The sequence below is a fragment of the Acipenser ruthenus genome, chromosome 42 (assembly GCF_902713425.1).
Source record: "Acipenser ruthenus chromosome 42, fAciRut3.2 maternal haplotype, whole genome shotgun sequence".
Taxonomy (NCBI): Eukaryota; Metazoa; Chordata; class Actinopteri; order Acipenseriformes; family Acipenseridae; genus Acipenser; species Acipenser ruthenus.
The window spans coordinates 5057809-5082856 of NC_081230.1; the positions used below are offsets into that span (position 1 = coordinate 5057809).

Sequence of the window (25048 nt, forward strand, 5' to 3'; positions counted from 1 at the left end):
GATGAGCACGCTGTGCTGTATTTGATGGTCATTTTGAATGACCCTGTAGTGATGGCTTTCAGCATGAGGTATTATGTTATTAATTATAAGTTTTGCATTATGTGTGTGTGTCTTCTATAGTTAAGTTGTTTTTAATCATTATATTTAAATTGTGTGTGAATGTGTTGTTTATAGTCGTTTTAATGTGCTTACTAATCCAGTTTAAGTTTCTGTACAGTATTGTGTAAGTTTTGAGTTCTTTCATTTCCCATCGGCAACACCAGCTACGTGCAGTTTTGCACAGCCTAACACGACTCATAGTCACAGATGGGTGTTTGAGCTAAATGCCAAAAGGCAGGAGACTAGCAGAGATAGTGTGAGACGGGGGATGGTGCATTAAAAGACAGAATGGATGCGCCCTGCTCAATGTAGCACGTGGAGGACCATAAGGTCAGAGAGCAGCGCCCCCTTCCCCACAGAGGAAGTATGTGGGAGGGTTAGGGCTCGCCGTGTGTGGTGAGAGAACGACTACCCGGCTTTGCTACTCAATGTCATCATTTTCAATTAATTAATTGCTTCTGACCTGCAGCCAAATGCGACCATAGATATCCAAGCAAAGGAAAATGAAATGAGACAGGTGTGCCAGTCATACCTGATGCTTTCCGATTGGCTTTGGATAGCTCCGCCCCACCCAATCACAGATCAGCTCAGCTGCTCAGAAATCAGTCAGAAACTGCAAGGGGTGAAACCTGCTGTATAATTAACAAGGTGTTCCAATGAAGAACCCAAGTCGAATAAAAAGTCAAAAAGTAATTTATTACAGTATTTTGTGAGCCTCTAAAAACAACTTATACAACACCAGTCTGCGTAGCTATCTCTACCATGCTGCTCTCTGAAGAATGTGGAAGCCGAAAAGTTGAAGCTTATTATTAAAATACTGAGCTTTCAGTTTATCAATTACTTTTCTTCTTTATTAAGTATTTCTAGTGACTGATGAGCACCTTGTTGGATCCAGAGTCTTCTTGGATATAGAGCTGTTTGTGAATTCTCTCTCTCATTATCGATTTACAGAATAACCAATACACAACATATAAACAATAAAATAAATTTATTTGAAAATAACAAAATAAATAATCTCCTGTACAACATAATAAAAGCAAGTGTAAGGTTCTCTATCAATGTCTAGAAAGCAGGAGTATGGAGAGGTCAGCCCTGGCACCAGGGGGTGCTGTGTAGGATAAACTCAAAGAAACTTTCATGCATTGGATGACAAAACTTGACTAGACTAGCAAAAGACTAGCCGTTTGTCATTGAATTTTCTTTTAGTATGTATAATTTCAGCACTAGTGACTGTGTTTATTAGGTCTGGGGAAGTGTCTAACGTACCTGAGATAAGTGGTATGATCTGGAAAGGAATGGAAATCCAGGTGTAACGTGTGCTTCTTTAAACACTACAGAGGAGAGACCCACAGAGGCCTGTAGAAACAACACTTTAACTAGGGTGCCTGTTTGCAGTCTCCTGATTGGTGTAATTACCCTTGGTGCCTGTTTGTAGCCTCCTGATTGGTGTAATTACCTTGGGTGCCTGTTTGCAGTCTCCTGATTGGTGTAATTACCCTGGGTGCCTATTTGCAGTCTCCTGATTGGTGTAATTAACCTGGGTGCCTGTTTGCAGCCTCCTGATTGGTGTAATTACCCTGGGTGCCTGTTTGCAGCCTCCTGATTGGTGTAATTACCCTGGGTACCTGTCTGCAGTCTCCGGATTGGTGTAATTACCCTGGGTGTCTGTTTGCAGTCTCCTGATTGGTGTAATTACCATGGCCTCAAGAGCAGTGTTTTAGTTGAGCTTTTGACCATTGTGTGGTGTTTTCTGCTTCTGTCTAGCATGGCTTCTGTGTTCCATGTGTTTCAGAAAGAGGACCGGGTGAGGCTAGGATTGACTGGTGCGACTGATCCTCTTTCAGTAAAGTGAAGCTGCTACTTCATAAACACACTTGTTTTACTTTACTTGCACTGAGTTATTTGCACTGATTGCGAATAAAAGACCTGAACCAACACAAGCATTGTTTACAATAGGTGATATCTAGGAATGAGCTGAAGGGACTGCTCCTACACTAACACAATGAACTAGATAGCAAGCACCCATCCGGACTGCTCCAGGGCTGACCTTGAGGCTTTCAAATGAACAGCACACCAGTAAATCTATTGCATCATTTTACTACAAAAAAATATATACTGTGTAAATAAATAAAGAATGAGAGCTTTAGCCAGAATCTACCTAAATAACAATGCTGCTGTTACAATCCTTGAAGGGCCTTTCACACTGGGCAGCTCAATCCCAGTCTGCTTTCAGGTTTTAATCAGGTTATTATTTACTGATACCTCAAAAACCCTGCAGGACTCTGCATGTCCAGGTGTCTGCTTGAGCTCACCATCCGCCTGGTGAGTAGGGTCCTGTACCGCGGTGCAGAGAAACAGTCCCTGCTGGTTTTGCCTCCCTAACCTAGCGCTAGTCACTGCTCCCTGTAGAATTCCTGCAAAGCCCACAGCCAGGAACCTGCACTCCCCTGACTGTACCTATGTGACTCACACTGCCCGCCCCGTGTTCCTGTGTGACTCACACTGCCCTCCCGTGTTCCTGTGTGACTCACCCTGCCCTCCCGTGTTCCTCACACTGCGCTAGTGTTCCTGTGTGACTCACCCTGCCCTCCCGTGTTCCTGTATGACTCACCCTACCCTCCCGTGTTCCTGTGCGACTCACCCTGCCCTCCCGTGTTCCTGTGCGACTCACCCTGCCCTCCCGTGTTCCTGTGCGACTCACCCTGCCCTCCCGTGTTCCTCACACTGCGCTAGTGTTCCTGTGTGACTCACCCTGCCCTCCCGTCTTCCTGTGTGACTCAACCTGCCCTCCCGTGTTCCTGTGCGACTCACCCTACCCTCCCGTGTTCCTGTGCGACTCACCCTGCCCTCCCGTGTTCCTGTGCGACTCACCCTGCCCTCCCGTGTTCCTGTGCGACTCACCCTGCCCTCCCGTGTTCCTGTGTGACTCACCCTGCCCTCCCGTGTTCCTGTGTGACTCACCCTGCCCTCCCCTGTGTACCTGTGTGTCTCATACTGACCTCCCGTGAGTATGTTTTAATTGAACCGCACTGAGACTAGGTTGTGTTCTCAGTTTGTTTGGATAATTCAATTGTTTCAATGTCAATCCGTTCAGAATCAGCCAAACCAGCAGTGCAGGACAGGACAGCCCACAGACCTGAATAAACTTTACTTAAGTAGGTTTTGGCAGCTCTCCTGCTTAAAATAACTTATTGCTGATCTATGTGAAGGGTAGAAGGTTCTCATGTGAAGGGTAGAAGGTTCTCATGTGAAGGGTAGGAGGTTCTCATGTGAAGGATAGAAGGCTCTCATGTGAAGGATAGAAGGTTCTCATGTGAAGGGTAGAAGGTTCTCATGTGAAGGGTAGAAGGTTCTCATTTGAAGGGTAGAAGGCTCTCATTTGATGGGTAGAAGGTTCTCATGTGAAGGGTAGAAGGCTCTCATTTGAAGGGTAGAAGGTTCTCATTTGAAGAAGGGTAGAAGGTTCTCTTGTGAAGGGTAGAAGGTTCTCATGTGAAGGGTAGAACGTTCTCATGTGAAGGGTAGAAGGTTCTCATGTGAAGGGTAGAAGGTTCTCATTTGAAGGGTAGAAGGCTCTCATGTGAAGGGTAGAAGGTTCTCATGTGAACAGTAGAAGGTTCTCATGTGAAGGGTAGAAGGTTCTCATTTGAAGGGTAGAAGGTTCTCATTTGAAGGGTAGAAGGTTCTCATGTGAAGGGTAGAAGGCTCTCATTTGAAGGGTAGAAGGCTCTCATTTGAAGGGGACGACGTTCTCATTTGCAGCCGCTCTCCTGCTCCTCTCTGCTGCTGCAGCTGCTGCTTCGCCTGCTCGGGCGAGAACTGTCTGTTACTTTCTCTTCATATTCTACAAAGAAACACAAACGGAAGTTGTTTTAGTTGCTAAACACCATATTACAGACTTTATAGGGGTAGCTATAGGACTGGAGAACAGTGATGAGAATCGTTGGATGATTTCAGCCTCATTATGATTGATTAATGGTCCATATTTTCCTGCATTAGAATGTCATAGGTTAAATGCAACTCAATTTTCAGTTACGTATATATCAATCTCTGCTGTTCCTGGATTTTATTTAAATATACAAAGTGTTGAGAGATCTAGTATCGAATAACTGTTTCGTATTCAGTGCTGTAAGTTAATTCATTTGCTGAATCTTGGAATCTAGCATTCATTCAGATCCAATGACTGCTGGACACATTTTTCCAAATTTTGAATTGCTAAGCAGATGCAGAGCTTGATCAAAGGAAAGTCATTCTCTGAATATATATATATTTTTTTTTAACATATTCCCAATTATTTTGATATATTTATTCACACATCATAGGTAAATCAACTAGAGAATTACTTTTTCAACTTTTACTTGTTCACCAGGAGAAAGATCATTTTTCTTCTAAACATCGCAGTGTATCCCGATCACACTCCATCCTGCAACAATGCTGGTGGTTGAAGTGAGTGGTGTATTGTGGGAACAGAAATTCAGCATGTTACAGGAGGGAGTGTGATCTGGAAACACTGCGATCCTTAGAAGAGTGTTTTCTTCTCCTGGCAAACGCTCCTGAATAAATGTTGAGAAATGTATTGCCCAGCTGATTTATGACCCTTGATGTGTGATTACAAATTTCAAAAGAGTCGGCAATCTTTTTAAAAAAATAACAAGGTGATACTGACAACGGGACAAAGATAACACAATGCCTGTCTTGTAAGCAGGTGTTCTGGTTTGCAAGCTTCATTGGCACCTCCAGGCAGTGTGTCTAAAGATGCAGACAGTGACTGATAAAGATGGCAATCTCTATGACTGTAGCTTTACAGTTTAAACAACTGGTAAGATAAGAAAAAGAACCGATAAGAAAAGAACAAGCAGCCCCTGCCCACCTAAACATTGCATTTTCACCTTGCTGTGCAATGGCAGTCTATTCTCACCCCCTCACACTCACAACCCCACTCCATTCTCACCCCCTCACACTCACAACCCCACTCCACTCACCCCATCACACAGCCCCCACTCCATTCCCACCCCCCTCACACACTCACAGCCCCCACTACGGGGGTTTCCTGTTCTACAGACTCGAATACTGATGAAAAGTCATTGCTTCTTTCTGATCACTGTAGTTCAAATGCACTCCGATGGTCTAGCTGTAATCCATCAGTGCGTCCAGCTATTTGCTCCAAATCAGCATTACCATATTGTTTCTTCATACATCAATTATAGTTCTAAAATGAACAGGAAACATCTTGCAACTGTAAAGACCTTCAAGTATTCGTTCATGACAACAGTACTGGCCTCCTTGCTTTAGTATCTCGTGTGTCCTCCTTTTACTTTTATTATGAATTTCAGACGTTTATAATAATTCTTACCCAGCTTGTTACATCCTGGTGAAATCTGGGCTCATTCTGTCTTGCATATTTCCTTCAGCTCAGACAGCTGGATACACAATGCTTAGCTACGTATTTATTCAGATCAGTCCAAAGCATTTCTATTGGATTGAGATCTGATGATTGTGAAGGCCATTCCAGAACTTTTATCTTGTTTTTCATCAAGAATTCCAGAGTTGACTTAGCCGTATGCTTTGGGTCATTGTTGTGTTGGAAGATACTGTCTGCCAATCAGCCTTTGAGAAAAAGTTATATTTTAGTCTCATTGGACCGGAGAATTTTGTTGAAGAATGCTTCAGATTCCTGTTCATATTTCTTGGCAAATTTCATGGAGGTCTGCGTGCACACAGCTCTTCTGTGTTCAGCTGTCTTTCTTTCATGCACTATTTTGCCTGATGCTGTTAATCTTGAATATATTTTAGCTGCTCGGACAATTCTTCTACCTGCTGTACTCGTCATGTTCTTTGATCGTCCACTTTTTAAATTTTTAAAACAAGACTTGATACATTTTTACAACTTAGCCTTTTAAAATCGAATTTATTTTTAATGTGTTTGGTTTCTGCTGCCTCTAATGGTTAAAATGCATGTTTTATTTTAGCTTGTATTACATTGTTTTTTTATCACTTTTGTACTAATTCTTTTTTAAATTCTCTCCTTTAGTATACACGTTTATTTTCTCTGTATTTTAAATGTATCTGTAGTCATTAGTTTGTACGAGTGCCTTTCTTAAACGTGAATCCAACTCCTTTGTCTTGATTATCTGTTGTGTTGCCAAAACGATCTTCAACAGATGTTGGAAATAATTACCTCTTTTTCTGGCTATTGACTTTATAATGTAGCTTAATTTCCGTGGAATGGTTTTCAATCACTGAATATATGTTTTAATTAGTTCAATACAAACTTTAGTCATGAACAAACATTTGCTTTTGTGCTTTTGTTTTTTTTAATAAAGATTGTTAGATAAACAACCAGAAATTGTGTATTTTGGTCCTTGTCACATTAATTAGTGTCTAATGTTCAGTAAACGCTTGTATTTCACATGTTTCTGGAGTTCTCTATATACGTTTGTCTGTGACCGGATGGTTGGTTAACCATCACAGTCGGGGAGCAGATGTTCAGCCAGCCATCCAGTCATGTGACCCAACATCAGCGCAATCAAGGAGACCATAGTTTTGTAAGCACAAGGCAGACACTTCAACCTTTACAATCGAATGGATCGCTAAATATACATACAGAAAACAATATCACACATCACCTGACACTAACATAATAAAAACAAAAACACACAACAGATACGGAGGCGATTTTAAATGAGTTATTAGTGTTGGCAAACTAACCCCGGGCCAGCGTTGGCACAACATTCATCAGTTTATAAATCCAAACATGTGCACCAGCCCGAGAGAGAGAGAGAGAGAGAGAGAGAGAGAGAGAGAGACGCTCTCTCCTAACGTCTTTCACCTCAGAGATTAACGTCGTCCTCAGACTACAAAGAGGGAGCTCAGCTAAGTTGTTTTAGTGCTTTAATGTATTTCCCCCCACAATATTTATATAAAATGTATTCAAGTTTCATCTCTTAATACTCTCTGTATCTCCTCCTCATGTAGGATACAGTTTCTTGTTATACTCTCTGTATCTCCTCCTCATGTAGGATAGTTTCTTGTTATACTCTCTGCATCTCCTCCTCATGTAGGATACAGTTTCTTGTTATACTCTCTGTATCTCCTCCTCATGTAGGATACAGTTTCTTGTTATACTCTCTGTATCTCCTCCTCATGTAGGATACAGTTTCTTGTTATACTCTCTGTATCTCCTCCTCATGTAGGATACAGTTTCTTGTTATACTCTCTGTATCTCCTCCTCATGTAGGATACAGTTTCTTGTTATACTCTCTGTATCTCCTCCTCATGTAGGATACAGTTTCTTGTTATACTCTCTGTATCTCCTCCTCATGTAGGATACAGTTTCTTGTTATACTCTCTGTATCTCCTCCTCATGTAGGATGCAGTTTCTTGTTATACTCTCTGCATCTCCTCCTCATGTAGGATACAGTTTCTTGCTATACTCTCTGCATCTCCTCCTCATGTAGGATACAGTTTCTTGTAATACTCTCTGTATCTCCTCCTCATGTAGGATGCAGTTTCTTGTTATACTCTCTGTATCTCCTCCTCATGTAGGATGCAGTTTCTTGTTATACTCTCTGCATCTCCTCCTCATGTAGGATACAGTTTCTTGTAATACTCTCTGTATCTCCTCATGTAGGATAGTTTCTTGTAATACTCTCTGTATCTCCTCATGTAGGATGCAGTTTCTTGTTATACTCTCTGTATCTCCTCCTCATGTAGGATGCAGTTTCTTGTTATACTCTCTGCATCTCCTCCTCATGTAGGATACAGTTTCTTGTAATACTCTCTGTATCTCCTCATGTAGGATAGTTTCTTGTAATACTCTCTGTATCTCCTCATGTAGGATGCAGTTTCTTGTAATACTCTCTGTATCTCCTCCTCATGTAGGATGCAGTTTCTTGCTATACTCTCTGTATCTCCTCCTCATGTAGGATACAGTTTCTTGCTATACTCTCTGTATCTCCTCCTCATGTAGGATACAGTTTCTTGTTATACTCTCTGTATCTCCTCCTCATGTAGGATGCAGTTTCTTGTTATACTCTCTGTATCTCCTCCTCATGTAGGATACAGTTTCTTGTAATACTCTCTGTATCTCCTCCTCATGTAGGATACAGTTTCTTGTAATACTCTCTGTATCTCCTCCTCATGTAGGATGCAGTTTCTTGTTATACTCTCTGTATCTCCTCCTCATGTAGGATACAGTTTCTTGTTATACTCTCTGTATCTCCTCCTCATGTAGGATACAGTTTCTTGTTATACTCTTTGTATCTCCTCCTCATGTAGGATACAGTTTCTTGTTATACTCTCTGTATCTCCTCCTCATGTAGGATACAGTTTCTTGTAATACTCTCTGTATCTCCTCCTCATGTAGGATACAGTTTCTTGTAATACTCTCTGTATCTCCTCATGTAGGATGCAGTTTCTTGTAATACTCTCTGTATCTCCTCATGTAGGATGCAGTTTCTTGTAATACTCTCTGTATCTCCTCCTCATGTAGGATGCAGTTTCTTGCTATACTCTCTGTATCTCCTCCTCATGTAGGATACAGTTTCTTGCTATACTCTCTGTATCTCCTCCTCATGTAGGATACAGTTTCTTGTTATACTCTCTGTATCTCCTCCTCATGTAGGATGCAGTTTCTTGTAATACTCTCTGTATCTCCTCCTCATGTAGGATGCAGTTTCTTGTTATACTCTCTGTATCTCCTCCTCATGTAGGATACAGTTTCTTGTAATACTCTCTGTATCTCCTCCTCATGTAGGATACAGTTTCTTGTAATACTCTCTGTATCTCCTCCTCATGTAGGATGCAGTTTCTTGTTATACTCTTTGTATCTCCTCCTCATGTAGGATACAGTTTCTTGTTATACTCTCTGTATCTCCTCCTCATGTAGGATACAGTTTCTTGTAATACTCTCTGTATCTCCTCCTCATGTAGGATACAGTTTCTTGTAATACTCTCTGTATCTCCTCATGTAGGATGCAGTTTCTTGTAATACTCTCTGTATCTCCTCATGTAGGATGCAGTTTCTTGTAATACTCTCTGTATCTCCTCCTCATGTAGGATGCAGTTTCTTGTTATACTCTTTGTATCTCCTCCTCATGTAGGATACAGTTTCTTGTTATACTCTCTGTATCTCTTCCTCATGTAGGATACAGTTTCTTGTAATACTCTCTGTATCTCCTCCTCATGTAGGATGCAGTTTCTTGTTATACTCTCTGTATCTCCTCCTCATGTAGGATGCAGTTTCTTGTTATACTCTCTGCATCTCCTCCTCATGTAGGATACAGTTTCTTGTAATACTCTCTGTATCTCCTCATGTAGGATAGTTTCTTGTAATACTCTCTGTATCTCCTCATGTAGGATGCAGTTTCTTGTAATACTCTCTGTATCTCCTCCTCATGTAGGATACAGTTTCTTGTTATACTCTCTGTATCTCCTCCTCATGTAGGATACAGTTTCTTGTTATACTCTCTGTATCTCCTCCTCATGTAGGATACCGTTTCTTTCTCAGTCAGGAGACCGAGAGGCAGTTCATTGAAATTGTTTTACTTTATATGCCCCCCCCCCCCAATATTGGTAAATGTTTCACTTTCATTAAAATATTTTAATAATTTGTACCCTGCCGTAAGGACACAGAAGTTTGAAATGGTGTGTTATTGTGATAATGTGGCCGCTAGCTGGTTTTGTTGCATTAATTATGTATGAACTGTAACTGCACACTGTTACAGAAATATATTTTGTCACATGAGACTATCATTAGCTGTAGTTTTCAGATACATTACGTGGGTATCAAGTGGTTCATTGTGTTCATAGTCTGGTAAAGTTTCTTGCAGTGTAGTAAGGGCTTTTGCGAAGAAATAAATAATACAGTTTAATTCCAGAGTTTTACATTCTTTCATTACAGCTTACTCTGAAACCTTCAGGCTTGATAGAAGCAATCATCGAATTACTAATGGACTGATATTAAAAATACACAAGGGGCATGCTTATTTTATTGTTGCTGTTTCTCCTGCCTAGCAGATGTAATACGTGAATCAATCTAAACCAACACTAGTTGGAAAATACACTGTGTATCAATAAAGCACACATGTTTTAATATGAACAGTAACAATGAAGAATAAATATATTCCTGACTTATTTTATACTAAAATGTATTTTGTATATGATTTGCTGATTGGGATCTCTGCTACTCCTTGACGACTTGTAAAGGACAGTCCAAGTGAGAGAGGTGAGACAGCAGGCAGTGTAAGGGCTGAAGAGGATTGACAGTAGTGCACTACCAGGCAAGCTTAAAGTCTGGTGCTTTCAGTTGGGTCTTCTTCCAAGGTTGCTGTGGCCGCTTACTGTGAATGGTCAACAGTACAGAGACTGGAAGCCTTGATTACACAGGAAATGGCTCGGAGTTCCATGATGCTTTAGCAGGTTAGCATTATGTGGTAAAGGAAAACAGCAGCTGCCAATCTCAGCTCTAACTGAGGAATTCAAGTGTGCTCAGGTTGGGCTGGAAATGACACTGATGGAATCGCAGGATGAGTGTGTGAGGGAGGCAGTACCCGTAGTGAGAACTGGGAGAAAGTGAGCAGCAAAGGAGGAGGTGGAAGATGCAAAGGCTGCCCTTGTATTAGTGATATCATGGGGCAACAGGGAAGAGGCCTTGCTCTAAGTTCAGCTCATCCGAGAGGCACAAAGCTGCCCTGCTGAAATGGAGGAAGTTGGTAGTTACTGAAGTGCAAAAGCAGGAGGAGAGGATGAGGTGTGTCAAGGTGGACAATGCAGGTAGATGTTGGCCAGCGCCTTATTTTCTCACCCAATATCGTTACAACTACCCTTCGACCTGACATCGTCCTGTGGTCCGTCTCAGCACGCCTTGTTCTCCTGGTGGAGCTAACAGTGTCATGGGAGGATTCCGTGGATGAGGCGTACAAGAGGAAGAAACTTCAGTATGCTGAGTTAGCCGCGTAGGTGGAGAGTCTGGGTTTACCCAGTAGAGGCGGGTTGTCAGGGATTTGTTGCGCACTCCATGACACAGCTTCTCAGGCAAACTGTATTCCGTGGACAGGAATTGCAGTGTACAGTAAAGGCTGTATCCGAGGAGGTAGAGAGAAGAAGCAACTGGCTCTGGTTCAGGAGGAGAGGCCAATCAGGGATCTCAAAAGAGAGGTGATGGATGAAGGCAACATCAATGAAAAGGAATGGATGGCTAAGGTAAGCACACTGGGCTGGGTTCGGTGGGGGGCGGAGGGAGGTGCTGGGAAGCCAGCTTCACTGTCGAGCCTGTCTGAGGTGTCGCGGGCTCGTCAACCAACCATCGAAGACAGGAGGTGCCCACTTGATGACCCCAGCGAAGTGCACCACTCAGCCCATTCCAGAAGATTGCCATGCTGAGGCATCAGGGAGGTGCTAGGGAGGCTGCAAATAGGCTGATCCCTGGAGCCAGTATTACACTTCAGCCATCAACACCGGGCCAATAGGAAATCCACGTTCCCTAGAGGAGGGAAAGCGCTGCAGACTCGTATATTACAGTGAAGATAGGTCTGGGTTGGTCCCCACCACTACTTTCTCATTTTATCTGGGCGAAAGCGGACTGTAACATGAAGTAAACAACAGCTACTGTCATTTAATGAAAATGTGTGTTGTGTTGAGCACATGTAAATATCTCTGCAGTAACCATTCATCTCACACTGAAGCCATGAGAACTGCTTTTCATGCCACATGTTCTGAAAGGAATACAACTACAGTAATTGAATAAAATTAGCAAAAAACAAGTGTCTGTTTCAATGAACAGTGGCAGATCTGCAGTAGGATGCCACTGCAGTAGGATGTTTCTTCTCACTGTAGCAATGTTTACAAGTGGTTCTATAAACCCCCCTGCTGGATGGATACAGTTAAAGAGCTATGGCTTTCAGACTTGCCCCATTGCAAATCAATAAATAGCTCTTCTGTTTGATATAAAAGAAAATTGCTTGGCGCTAGTTGTAGGGTTTTAACAAATGTAGCCCCGTTATTGTACCACTGTTTTTCTGCCCAATTACGATCCCTCTCCGCAGCAACTCCCCACAACAGCTCACGAGAACTGAAGTTTCAGTGGGCATCCTCCAATCCCCAAGCCATCGCCTCTTTACACCCAGGAGCTCAAAACTGGATGAGCTGCTGCTCCCTGGAGGACAAAGGCCAGCCCTGAAGAGGGAGGGTATAGTGCAGTGATGAGGAACAGCCCATGCTGATTCTGCCTCCCTAACCCTGAGCTAATGCTTCCGATGGTACCAAAGACTGTCAACGTGGCACAGCCAGGAACATGACTGTATGACTCATCCTGCACATGACAGGGTGAGCCATTTAGGGACCCAGTTCTCCGATAGCGATACTGTAAAGATGTATTCTTTTAAGAAACGCTGCCATCGCACCAAGCAGAACTCTTCCGAAGTGCTCTGGGCCCTGTTAGTTTTTAAAGTCCTCATACAGTCATGAATCACTCATCTATATTCAATTCCCCCACTGACCTGTCGGTTGGACGCTCCCCGTTGCGCGCAGACAGAGCTTGCCAACGCGATCATGTGACACTAGCCGGGCCAATCGGAGGCCCTCGTCCATCAAGGTCTGCTGCATGAGGTGTCGGCTCCAGGTGGGGGTCGGTGTAGGGTCAGTGGGGGGGCAGGGGGACAAGGAAAGACTGGAGCGGGACCCCAAACCTACACACACACAGCACAACAGAGCTCGATGAAACAGCTCCCCAGTACTCCCGTTTTATAAACTGTTGACCGCACCAAATAGTGTTGATTTAAATTCTAGTAAACGCATTGCTGGACTGGTACATTCATTTGTCTTTCTTGAAATGGTTGATTATGAAGGACTAAAGAATAATATTTGAGTAACATTTGAGAATAACACAGCATTCAGACAAGGCATTTTATGACTCACACTTCAAACCAGTGAACAGTAAGTCATGTCATTCTGAGATCCTTTCAAGACTCCCGCAATTATGCAGAATGGGCAATCGTTCTGTATTCAAAAAATAACTTTTGCTGTAGTTTCAGAACTCCCTTTGATGTGATACATTTTTTTCATATTCCTGATAGCTTTTATATTTTAGAATTCACACATCATAGGTAAATGAACAATGGAATTACTTTTCAATTTTTACTCAGGAACGTTTGCTAGGGGAGTAAATGTTGAGAAATGGATTGCCCACGTATGATGTGTGATTACAAATGTACAACAGTCACACTTTAATGCAAACATGTTTCCGTTTATTCTTACCCTGTGTGTGACCGTCAAGACTCTCCCCAGACAGACTGTCCTCATCAGTGGCGTGGTGGAACCCCGGGGCGGAGCTCTCCGGCGTGCCCTGCTGGCCACCCACGTGATCACGCGAGGAGGAGACGCACTCCGACACAGTCACCTACAGCACACACACACACACTTCAGCACTGATCACTTACTGAGCAGGTTTATCATTGGCACTCCTACACACTTTCAAATGCCTTCGGAACTTAATACATTCAAGGACAAATGTACTTTTGAAGACATTTTTCAGTCGTTTTATAAAGATATTTTGGCTGATCTAATCTATGTTACACATGTCTATGGCAGGCAATGAAAACTCTCTGAAGTGAGATGAAATCCCCTCAACACAGACTTACAAAGGAAAGCACAGTAACAGAGCCATTGCAACGTCATGCAAATGGAAGAGGGTAGTCAAAAAACAAGTATGTGACATTGAAAGCAATCTTTGTGAAATAATGTCTTGCCTATCCCCACATCAAAACAAAACCAAGCAAATAGCTACCTCTTGTTTTATCTTCTTAAGAGCTGGCCCGTTGATATCATCAGGATTCAGTCTAGACAGAACACACACAATAAAGAGGGTTAGTGTAGTGTGGATGCATTGCTTTGGCATGGAGTCAAGGCAGTCAGGTACAATTTACAATAATTCACTGTCCCCTTAAAGTGCTGTGAATGTAGCAAACCCAATAATCCCATCCCTCTCCCTCATGTTGCACTCTCATTAGCTACACAGGGCTCCAATGTGCAGTTTGCAAACAAACACAAGTTCTAGAAATCATCTGCTACTACACTGGGTTCAAGGAATTCCCAGTTTGCTTTCAAGGAAGTCTGTTACTGTTTTACTTCCTTGGTCATCCCAGTAGTGTCTTCTGGGTCATGTTACTGGCTGAAAGCATGCGGGCCAAAATGGGAAGCAGCTGATTGGTTATTGACAGCCAGTGAAGGAGTAGGGACAATTTCACCCTGCAGGTGACCCAGGAAGTGCAAAACAGTCTAAAAGCATGACTTGTAAACACAGGTTTATAACCTAGTGTAGAACCAGATACACTGTTATACTGCTAAATTCTTTCAAAACGGTACATATTGAGACCTGTATAATTAAGGCTTGAAATGTCCAGTTTATTTTTGATCACAACGTCCCTTTCAACTTTTTTTAAACGATTCCGTTTCCTAATTAAAACTGTTAATTACAAAAAAGTCACTTGTTTTTACCTTTATATCTTGACAGAGCCCGATTCTGTTTCACTTATTTTTATTTCAAACAAACGTGACAAATTACATAAATTGCTCATCGCTGATCCTAATTGCATTTCATTCTTGCAGTCAGCTAGTTTATTGTTGTGCTTGTTATTTTCATTCGTTGAACAGAGTTTCCTGACAGAAAAGTTAAAGCCCTACTATAATTAATTGATGTGCATGGTGGAGAAAATGTATGAAACTGTTTTGTTAGTTACAATTACTTTCACTTTTACCCAAATACTGTCTTCTTTTAAATACTGGTACCCCGATACTGTCTTCTTTTAAATACTGGTACCCCGATATTGTCTTCTTTTAAATACTGGTACCCCGATACTGTCTTCTTTTAAATACTGGTACCCCGATACTGTCTTCTTTTAAATACTGGTACCCCGATACTGTCTTCTTTTAAATACTGGTACCCCGATACTGTCTTCTTTTTTTTTGCTTAAGGTGAGTTCAGGAGCTGCTCTTCAGTTCTAGTTGCCAGTCACAGCAATATGTTACTAGATCAGCTAGAGTCTTCATAGAAATAAGAGCTGGCACAAATCTAGTGATCTGCCACTTTGCATCAAGTTTAGTTTTGCTGGCAATACACTGCTGTGCACTAGCTGGTGCTGGCGCTTATTAATTCAAGAACAGGCTATTGGTGTTAATTTAGCATGAATATGGCACAAGCATGTGCATTCTGTGTGCCTTATAAAGTTTACCACTGTAAATTTGCAGTTTTTCCATGTTTACACTATGCATTTACCACACCAACATGTACTTCACAAGGCTCACCTATGCTTTACCATCGCTGTGTTTTATTACACTTTACATTCACTAGGGGAACCTTTATAAGGGTACACCCTATCGGCAGTGTTATGGCAACGGATTCAATGATTGTTATTGCATAATTTTTTCTTTGGAAAACCCAATAATCATTAAAACAGAATTTAATTTGAGTGTTTGTGTGTGGGTGTGCCTCTATGTTATTCTTCTCCATTACAAGCACAGACACGATATCAAGTACTGGAACAATAGCAGGCATGTTTAATGATGGCCCGAGGCAGTTCCTTGATGAGAGCTGGATTCTGTTAATAATGGGTGAGTTTATAGAAGCAACTCAAGTCACAGCACTCCCCATTATGTATCTTATGTTGCAGGACTCACTCTTATTAAAGAGCGCTGTCTTGTGCAGTCTTTGTATGTTAGCTGAGTGGGTCTTGCACAAAAGGATGCTAGGAGACTCTCATATCAATAAGGTAAGTTATGCTGCTATAAAAGAACACATTTTAAAAAGCCAGAAAATTTGTTTTGATAGAAAATGTTTGTTTTTTTTTACTGCGAAATATCTCTGCCTTTTCATCTATTTCTATACAGGCTGGCCATTTGACTGTTTTTTTAAATTTATTTTTCAGCCTGTTTTCTCCACAATTTAGACAGTACAGTAATTCTCCACACAGTTCAGGAGAACTGAAGGTCAGTGGGCATCCTCCGAGCCCCAAGCCAATCGCCTCTTTACACCCAGGAGCTCCACAGCGGAGATGAGCTACCGCCCCCTGGAGGAGAAAGGCCAGCAGGGTCCGCTGTAGTGAGACGAGCTGCCTCCCTATCCCCTAGCCAGAGTCGACGCTCCTGTGGAATCCCCAGCTAAGGCCGACGGCGTCGCACAGCCAGGACAGGCCATCGTGAAAAAGAGATCACAAGATCATTTATCTCGTGGTCTCCAAAAAACCATTCCCCCACCTCGTGATGAGATTCTGGGATCAATGTGGAGTAGTGGTTAGGGCTCTGGACTCTTGACCGGAGGGTCGTGGGTTCAATCCTAGTTGGAGGACACTGCTGCTGTACTGTTGAGCAAGCTCCTTTACCTAGATTGCTCCAGTAAAAACCCAACTGTATAAATAGGTAATTGTATGTAAAAATAATGTGATATCTTGTAACAATTGTAAGTCGCCCTGGATAAGGGTGTCTGCCAAGAAATAAATAATAATAATAATAATAATAATAATAATAATAATAATAATAATAACAACAACCAAATGAGCAAGATGGGCTGAATGGCCTCCTCTCGTTGTAAACTTTCTTATGTTAATGTTCTTAAAACCATTCCGCCATCTTGTGATCTCGAGAAAACCACTCCACCATCTTGTGATCAAGATCATTTATTTCAGGATGTCTAGAAAATGGAAGAGATTACTTCTGTTTTCCTGACAATTTATCCATCTCAGGAAATTAAAGTAATGACTTCCGTTTGAGTCGTCAGAGAAAGAGGCAGTTATATATAAACAGAAGTATGATTTTTTTTGTTCTGTAAATACAAATAGGGAAGCACTTAGGGCTCCATTCTCAAAGCAAGAGTATAGAAATATCTGTCTATACTAGAAAACATTTGTAATAGAATATTTAATATATGGTACTCTGCCAAAGTAATCTGCTCTTATATTCCTTAAGACCGGTGATACCCTACTGGGCAGTAGATGGCAGTACAGCGTGCCCCTGCACAAAGCCATACATACCTGCAGACCAAGATGCGGGTTCGACGAGTCTCTCTTTCAGTAGTAAAGAAACGAGTTGAGGAAAGAAAGAATATTGACCGTTCTTGTGTTTATTTACATTACAGGTCGTATTAAGTTCTAAATAACTTAAATCGCAGAAATGAAATGACAACTTATTTTTTTTATAATCTGTATTATAAAAGCAAGTCCTGCTGTTTTGTGTTTGTGATTAATCATTTAATCACACCTGTGGGCTTTGATCAATAAAAAAAATGGATTGATTAATCTTGTGTACCTGAGTGCGGTATAAAAACTGGAATGATTAATCTTGTGTACCTGAGTGCGGTATAGAAACTGGATTGATTAATCTTGTGTACCTGAGTGCGATATAAAAACTGGGGCGCAAAAAATAAATTGCGGAGGGTATTTACTGGAAGGTACACCCAATATTTCACAATATCTCAGAATGAAGAGAAAAGACTGCTACTTCAACATCTGTGCTTTCCTTTCACAGCAGAACTACAAGTTTATCCTATCATCTTGTCGCAAGTAAGCAGATTTTTCTTTTTATTCAACGTGTTTCTTTCAGACGGTATCAGAAATTTAACAGCTACTGTATATCTTGCTTTCTCTTCAGCTAACGATAATAAAATAGCACTCAGTAAGTTACCTTCGTTAGTCCGAAACTTGAAAGCTTACGAATCCAAAATGGATCTTGTAAATCCAGTAGTCTAGGTTGTAGTGAGCTGGGAATTGACAGGAATATATTCGCGCTTGGCGTATTTTTAATTATTTTCTTTTAGACGGGGTATTTGGCTGAAGTAAACGCAAACGGCCTGTACAGCTCAAAAGAAAATGTCAGATTGCGTCACTAAAAGTGATTACTTGTAATTGTCTTTCAGTGCAATTTTATATATCACTAACTAACAGATGTGATCAAATCCGATTGATCGATCGCATAGATCAATAAAAAATGTCAACATGAAAAGCCCATATATAGTGTATATTGCAGTCATAAACGCTTGCTAAGCACTGTGTGCTGGCTCACCTGGAACCCCTCAGCGTGGAGGTATAGGCACACTCCCGAGCCACCTGCCTGGCCAATGAGAACAGCTCCACTCTGCGCAGCAGAAGGGCGTTGTCACGGATACAGAACTGCGCAGCTGCTTCATTGATCGTCAGCTGAAAACACAAAGAGGACAAACAATATGATAATCTGTTAGAAAACAAAGCTGCTATCCTAGGCATTTACCCAGTAATATATTTGAATTTCTCTTTTTGAAACGGCTCTTAAATTCATGAATTTGCAGCTTGGGCACTCAAGCCTGTGTAACACCTTAATGCTTCCCATCTCACTCCAGAAGATCCACACGAAAACCACAAACAGAATACGATCTTAAATTGACATTAAATGTAGATTACATTAAGCATCCCTTTAATGTCATTGTTTTTCATTTAAATGATGTTACTAGTTTTGTAACTAAAAAAAAAAATAACAATTGCACTTTTACATATAGTCCAATATTTGCCTTGGGAAGTTATACGGAACCACTGGACCAGATTTAAAAAAAGTTTAGTTAATAAAATATGGGCCTTGGCTAATGCTAAGGAACTAGAAACTATAAAACAGACCACAAATAAAAAATGTGCATAATTTAGTGATAGTTCAGTCTTAAATAACTAGAAATACATACAGTTTTATCACAGTCTTACCTCACACTTTGTGAGATGAAATTATGACTAAGTGTTAGAAAAGCAGCACAATGCAACTTAATTGAATGACTTGACATGTGCCTTAAAACACTGTTACCAGGTGTAGACCCAGCCCAGTGTTGTGCTGCCAGTGCAGCTGGCTGTGCCTGTGCTGTACCTCGTGGGCGCTGAGCTGCTTGCCCTCCCTCCTCTTGGAGTCGAAGCGCCCGTAGATCAGGCTGTACTTCCGGATTTCCTCCTCTTTAGCCGGGTCGCTGTTCTCCATGTTGAAGATGTGCCCCACCGTCTTCGCGAGCTTCTTGTTGAGCTTCAGCAGGGCTTTGACCTCGCTGGGCTCAGCGCAGGGCATGGTCTTCATGAGCCGATCCACGCTTTCAGTCACGGCACGGGCAGCTTCGGGCTCCAGCCGCCCCCCCGGGACTGGAGAGGAGGTGGCAGGGGGGGTGGGCGGCGGGCTCGGCTGCTCTTCATCCTGGCTGTTCCCATCAGGCTCCGGGGTGTGGCGGCCGAATGGAGAGAGCTGCAGTTTGTCCCGGGAGAGCTCGGAGGTCTGGGAGGATGGGCTCTTTGGGCTCGAGCTACGCTGGGGAGTGAGGCCAGACCTCTCCTGCTCTCCAGGGGAGTTCGACGCATGTCCGTTGCTCAGAGATTTGCGCCCCCCAGTGGTGTCGGAGATCTTGAAGAGAGGGATGCTGTTGACTGGGACGTTGTTCAGGGTTTGGTTGAAAAGGCTGGGGTTGGTCGCCCACTCGCGCAGGGCCTTCTGCAGCCGACGGACGTGCAGGGGCTTGGTTGCCATGCCGACAAGCGCCATGATCTCCAAGAACTCCTCCTCGCCCGCCTCACACAGCTGCTGCACGTCGTCGCCGCCCTGCTGGATGAAGGTGTCGTAGTAGGCCAGCAGGTTGGCTCGCTGTAGAACGCGGTATAGTTGGAGTTCACCAAGGGTTCGTGGCAGGGACATGGCAGACCCCTCAACCTGCAAACACAGACAAACCACACTTAGTGTAACAGACCACGTTCAGTGTAACAGACCACACTCATTATAACACTGTTTCCGTGTTTATTCATTTTATTTTTTGGTGCTTATTTTTAGCTATTTTTGAGTTTTATGCAAATATTTTTTTCAGGGCTTTTGCTTTTTATGTACTGTATGAAATTATTGTTTTCGGTTACTTTCCAAAATGCTTGGGTGTTTTTTTCTGTCACAATATGTATAGTAACTCGACAGTACTTGCACACTTAAGTTGTACCTTCTTTCCTTCACGTTCCTGTGTGCATTGCACTTTGGCAAAAAAAGAAACTTGGCTATCAGAGTGATGGAGACAAATATAATATTAGTGGGTACACACTGTATAGGAAAGACAGGCAGGTCAGAAGAGGCTGAGGGGGTTGCGCTATACATAAGAAATAGTCTTGAAGCCCAGGTGTTAAATCTATAAGAAAATATGGGTCAGAATAATGGACAAAACTTCGAAAGGGCATAATAGGGGCATGCTATAGACCGCCAAATTCAGACGCCGAGCAAAATAATCTGTTATACAGTGACATTCAAAATGCGTGTAGAAAAGGAGAAGCCATACTGATGGGGGATTTCAACTTCCCCCATATAAAATGGGAAAACCGGGTAGGGAGCACGACAGACTAAATTGAAATGGTAGAAATGACAAATGACTGCTTCCTAACGCAATTTGTCAAGGCACCGACTAGAGGGGAGGCATGCCTTGATTTAGTCTTTTCAAATAATGAAGACAGAATAACTAAAACAGAGGTCAGAGAGCCATTGGCAAACTCAGACCACAACATGGTCTCATTTGAAGTGCTTTTTAAAACCCAAAAAGTAATGACTAAAGCTAAGGTTTACAATTAGGCAAACTATGAAGGCATGAAACTGAGACTAACAAAAGTAGATAGGAGTAAAATAGGGAAAACATCCACAGAAAAAGGATGGCTGTTTTTCAAAAATGTAGTACTAGAGGCGCAAAACAATTACATCCCAAAAAGTAGACAAATCAAAATCTAAAAATGGCCAGAATGGTTTAATACATCAACATCAACAATGGATAATTGCAAAGCATATGACATGGTTTATTTAGATTTCCACAAAGCTTTTGACAAAGTCCTGCATAAAAGATTAATTCTCAAACTGAACGCAGTAGGGATTCAAGGAAATGCATGCACATGGATTAGGGAGTGGTTAACATGTAGAAAACAGAAAGTACTGATTAGAGGAGAAACCTCAAAATGGAGCGAGGTAACCAGTGGTGTACCACAGGGATCAGTATTAGGTCCTCTGCTATTCCTAATCTACATTAATGATTTAGATTCTGGTATAGTAAGAAAACATGTTAAATTTGCAGACGACACAAAAATAGAAGGAGTGGCAAACACTGTTGCAGCAGCAAAGGTCATTCTAAATGATCTAGACAGCATTCAGAACTGGGCAGACACATGGCAAATGACATTTAATAGAGAAAAGTGTAAGGTACTACATGCAGACAATAAAAATGTGCATTATAAATACCATATGGGAGATACTAAAATTGAAGGAGTTTATGTTGGCTCAGAAATGTCTTCATCTAGACAATGTGGGGAAGCTATAAAAAAGTCCAACAAAATGCTTGGATATATAGTGAAAAGTGTTGAATTTAAATCAAGGGAAGTAATGTTAAAACTTTACAATGCATTAGTAAAATCTCATCTAGAATATTGTGTCCAGTTCTGTCATCTCGCTACAAAAAGGATACTGCTGCTCTAGAAAGAGTGCAAAGAAGTGTGACCAGAATTATCCCGGGTTTAAAAGGCATGTCATATGCACACAGGCTAAAATAACTGAATCTATTCAGTCTTGAACAAAGAAGGATACGCGGCGATCTGATTCAAGCACTCAAAATTCTAAAAGACACTTTTTTTATTTTCTATTTTTTTTTACACAGAGAATTGTGGGAGTCTGGAAACAACTCCCCAGTAATGTTGTTGAAGTTGACACCCTGGGATCCTTCAAGAAGCTGCTTGATGAGATTCTGGGATCAATAAGCTACTAACAACCAAACGAGCAAGATGGGCTGAATGGCCTCCCCTCGTTTGTAAACTTTCTTGTGTTCTTAAGCAGTCCCATAGTCAACACAAAAATAGTCGACTAGTCACCACTTTGAAAACAAGAATAGATCCTGTATTTGGTAATGCTGGTGCTGTCTTTGTGAACACACTGGTTTGCAGATCGTGTATTTGGTAATGCTGGTGCTGTCTTTGTGAACACACTGGTTTGCAGATCCTGTATTTGGTAATGCTGGTGCTGTCTTTGTGAACACACTGGTTTGCAGATCCTGTATTTGGTAATGCTGGTGCTGTCTTTGTGAACACACTGGTTTGCAGATCCTGTATTTGGTAATGCTGGTGCTGTCTTTGTGAACACACTGGTTTGCAGATCCTGTATTTGGTAATGCTGGTGCTGTCTTTGTGAACACACTGGTTTGCAGATCCTGTATTTGGTAATGCTGGTGCTGTCTTTGTGAACACACTGGTTTGCAGATCCTGTATTTGGTAATGCTGGTGCTGTCTTTGTGAACACACTGGTTTGCAGATCCTGTATTTGGCAATACTGGTGCTGTCTTTGTGAACGCACTGGTTTGTAACACTGTTCTGTTTGTGCACTATATTTTAAAACTGCTTGGATGGTTTTTTTTAGAAAACAATAATGTATTCCATAGTGTCTTGTGCTCTATTTGTACAGGTTTGTTTGTGCAGTGCGATTAGTCCACTAGCTGTGTCTGCTGACTGACAGCTATGGAACTCACTCTCCCTCCTCCGACACCATTTTCTAGCAAGACGATATGAAAAGTGCGTTTGCATATAGGACTGACTTGTACTACTGAAGCGCTTTTTGGTTTTAGGCATTAGCCACAGTGCTTGTTTTCACTGTAAAGGAAAGTAACATTATTGTCTCATCAGTCTCACAAGTGAAATCACTAAGTCAGTCGCTTGAAATGTCTTAATTGCGTCTGTGCTTTTCACCACCATGTTTTGCATCCTTGTGAGGGTTCTGTTCTCTGATATCGAGTTCTCCTCCTTTTCCTTTAGACACTGACAGGTACAGACAGATGAACACTGCCTAACACTCAACACACTTCATTCCATTTAAATCCTGTGACAACGGTGACCTCTCAACTCTGCAAGCACCAACACACTCTATATGAGTGTAGAGGTCACACTGTAACATGGTTGAGAAGAACGAGGAGGTCTGCTAGTGCAGTTAGAATTCTCCAGACAAGCTCAAAGCAAAGACTCAATGACACATGTTTCGACTAGAAGACTCTCAATGTCTTCACTGAGAAGACTGCCAATGGAATTTTTTGTCATTTAATTTTAGACGTTTTAGTCTTACTAAATAAACCACCATGCAGGGATTTATAGTGTGGATGCAGCAGTTTATAGCTCACAGTAATCCATCATCTACAGTCTTTTTCAGCTGTAATTAGTTTCTCAGAATGCAGGAAATAGTGGATTTTACACTTAATGTATTTATTTACGTTTGACTGCCGATTACATCAATTTGGTTATAAAATGTCTAATTATACATCATCATGTCTGATATGGGCACATATCGGAGAGGCTGCTATGGCTGGGTTTGCCTTCCATTTCCAAAGTGCATAAGAAAGTAACCCGAACCGGGGTCCCACTGCACTGAACAGGACAGCGGCAGCGCTGCAGAAGCAGAGTAAGCAAACGCTCCGGGCCCCGGTTCAAGGAGCAGCGATTCAGGGGGATTTAAATGTATGTTTTAACCAGAACTTAGAATTTTGTAGTATTGTAGTGATTCGATGAAAGCGATCCTGAAACACAAATGTAGTCACAGAATGAGACGGCAGCCCTCGCTATGGACAAGTTTATTTATGAAAAAGGAGGTGTTTATGAGTTCACACGAGGAAATAATATCGACTGGTACACGAATTTAACTGCTTATTTTTTTAAGTATTTATACCGGTAATCAAATATAATGTCTTCTCATAAAAACTACCGCGTTTACTATGCCAAAATATTGGCGCTTAGGGCGCCCAATCGGCTAGCACGGTACGGGACCCGGACACTGCTGAACAGTACTCAGTACTGCTGCTGTAACTGCTGCAGCTGAACTAAAAAACCCGTAAAGACAGGACTGAGAGGACACGGTGCAGTGTGCCCTGGTGCTAACGGGCGACATGATTAACACACAGGGTTAATGTTCTTGCAAAAACGATGTACCATTGTCAATTTAAAAGTATTATCAATAATATAATAGATTTTTAAGTGTTCAAATATAATTTACCACCACGGTTTGCCATGCATGCGTTACTGACGGTGGCAACATTATATATATATATATATAATTGTATTTTTAAATGTCCGATTTTAGTGTTGCATTAACGAATCGATACGAACTTACTTCCGTATTTAATCAAATAAAAAAACAAACCATCTCGTTCCAGAAGACTACTGAAAACATATCTTAAATATAAATACATAATAAGCAGATAAATAGACACATACTAGTCTCTCGCCCTACCTCGCTCAGATCCGGCAGGCTCGTTGCTTTCTTCTGTGCTCGAGATGCCGGTGGGCGCTCGCTCGCGCAGACGGGTGGTATCACAGCCGCCAGCTTCACCTCACGAGAGAGGAGCAGGACGTCGTCACACCGCCTCGGTCCGCTCAAACTATCCGAAGAAAAAGATGGATTTCTGACCCAGCTCTGTCGGTTCTCAGTCTTCTTTTAACCCTTTGTCCATGTACTTATTTGGACTTGTTTGAAGTTTCCTGCGTGAGCTCGCACGCCTCCTGTGTCCCTGGGTTTGTATTTTGAGACGGTGCTGCTCGGAGTTTTTCTTCTCGTGTGAGTTACTGCTGTTACTTTCTTTCTCCGTGGTTGCCTGTGTTTGCTGGCTGCTGTCCTCCCTCGGCGGTTCGCATTGTTAATGACAGGCTTGTTGCTGGGTGTGTGGGTGAGAGAGACCCGGGGGCGGACTGCAGCGCGCCATCTGACCGAAAAAGAGCTTTCCTCTCCTGGGGAGAGAGGCGGCTTTGAATGTGGGGGCGTGGAGTTGATTTTGTAAGGGGTGGGGGATATTACACAGCAGTGGTATTTTTTTTTTAACTCCTTCTTTCCACTAACAAACAGATGCATCAAACTGGTCGAAAGTCCCATAGACACACAGCCTACTGTGCGGTCAAGAATAATAACACGATTCATATAGAGCATGTTC

General features: G+C 42.1%; 1 protein-coding gene across 4 annotated transcripts; it reads right to left on the reverse strand.

Moving 5' to 3' along the window:
• Positions 1–1070: 1070 nt before the first annotated feature.
• Positions 1071–24843, reverse strand: LOC117400878 (NGFI-A-binding protein 2). Of its 4 annotated transcripts, none has more exons than XM_059011548.1 (7): positions 24355–24843; positions 18970–19791; positions 18148–18281; positions 13883–13934; positions 13354–13495; positions 12597–12785; positions 1071–3903 (listed from the first exon to the last, which is right to left on the reverse strand). In XM_059011548.1, exons 2-7 carry the CDS (start codon positions 19774–19776, stop codon positions 3830–3832), a joined length of 1398 nt encoding a protein of 465 aa, XP_058867531.1. In that variant the 5' UTR covers positions 19777–19791; positions 24355–24843; the 3' UTR covers positions 1071–3829. The 4 variants fall into 4 exon arrangements, with proteins under 4 accessions (XP_058867531.1, XP_058867529.1, XP_058867530.1 ...); XM_059011546.1 differs by having other exon boundaries at positions 1071–3943; XM_059011547.1 differs by having other exon boundaries at positions 1071–3943; positions 24339–24843.
• Between the last annotated feature and the right edge of the window lie 205 nt (positions 24844–25048).

Coding starts and splice junctions, on each gene's coding strand:
- LOC117400878 (XM_059011546.1), bottom strand. CDS start 19,776: ATGTCCCTGCCACGAACCCTTGGTGAACTCCAACTATACCGCGTTCTA. Junction 18,282..18,969: donor AGCAGCTCAGCGCCCACGAG/GTACAGCACAGG, acceptor TTGTGTTTTCAG/CTGACGATCAATGAAGCAGC. Junction 12,786..13,353: donor TCTTGACGGTCACACACAGG/GTAAGAATAAAC, acceptor GTGTGTGTGTAG/GTTTGGGGTCCCGCTCCAGT.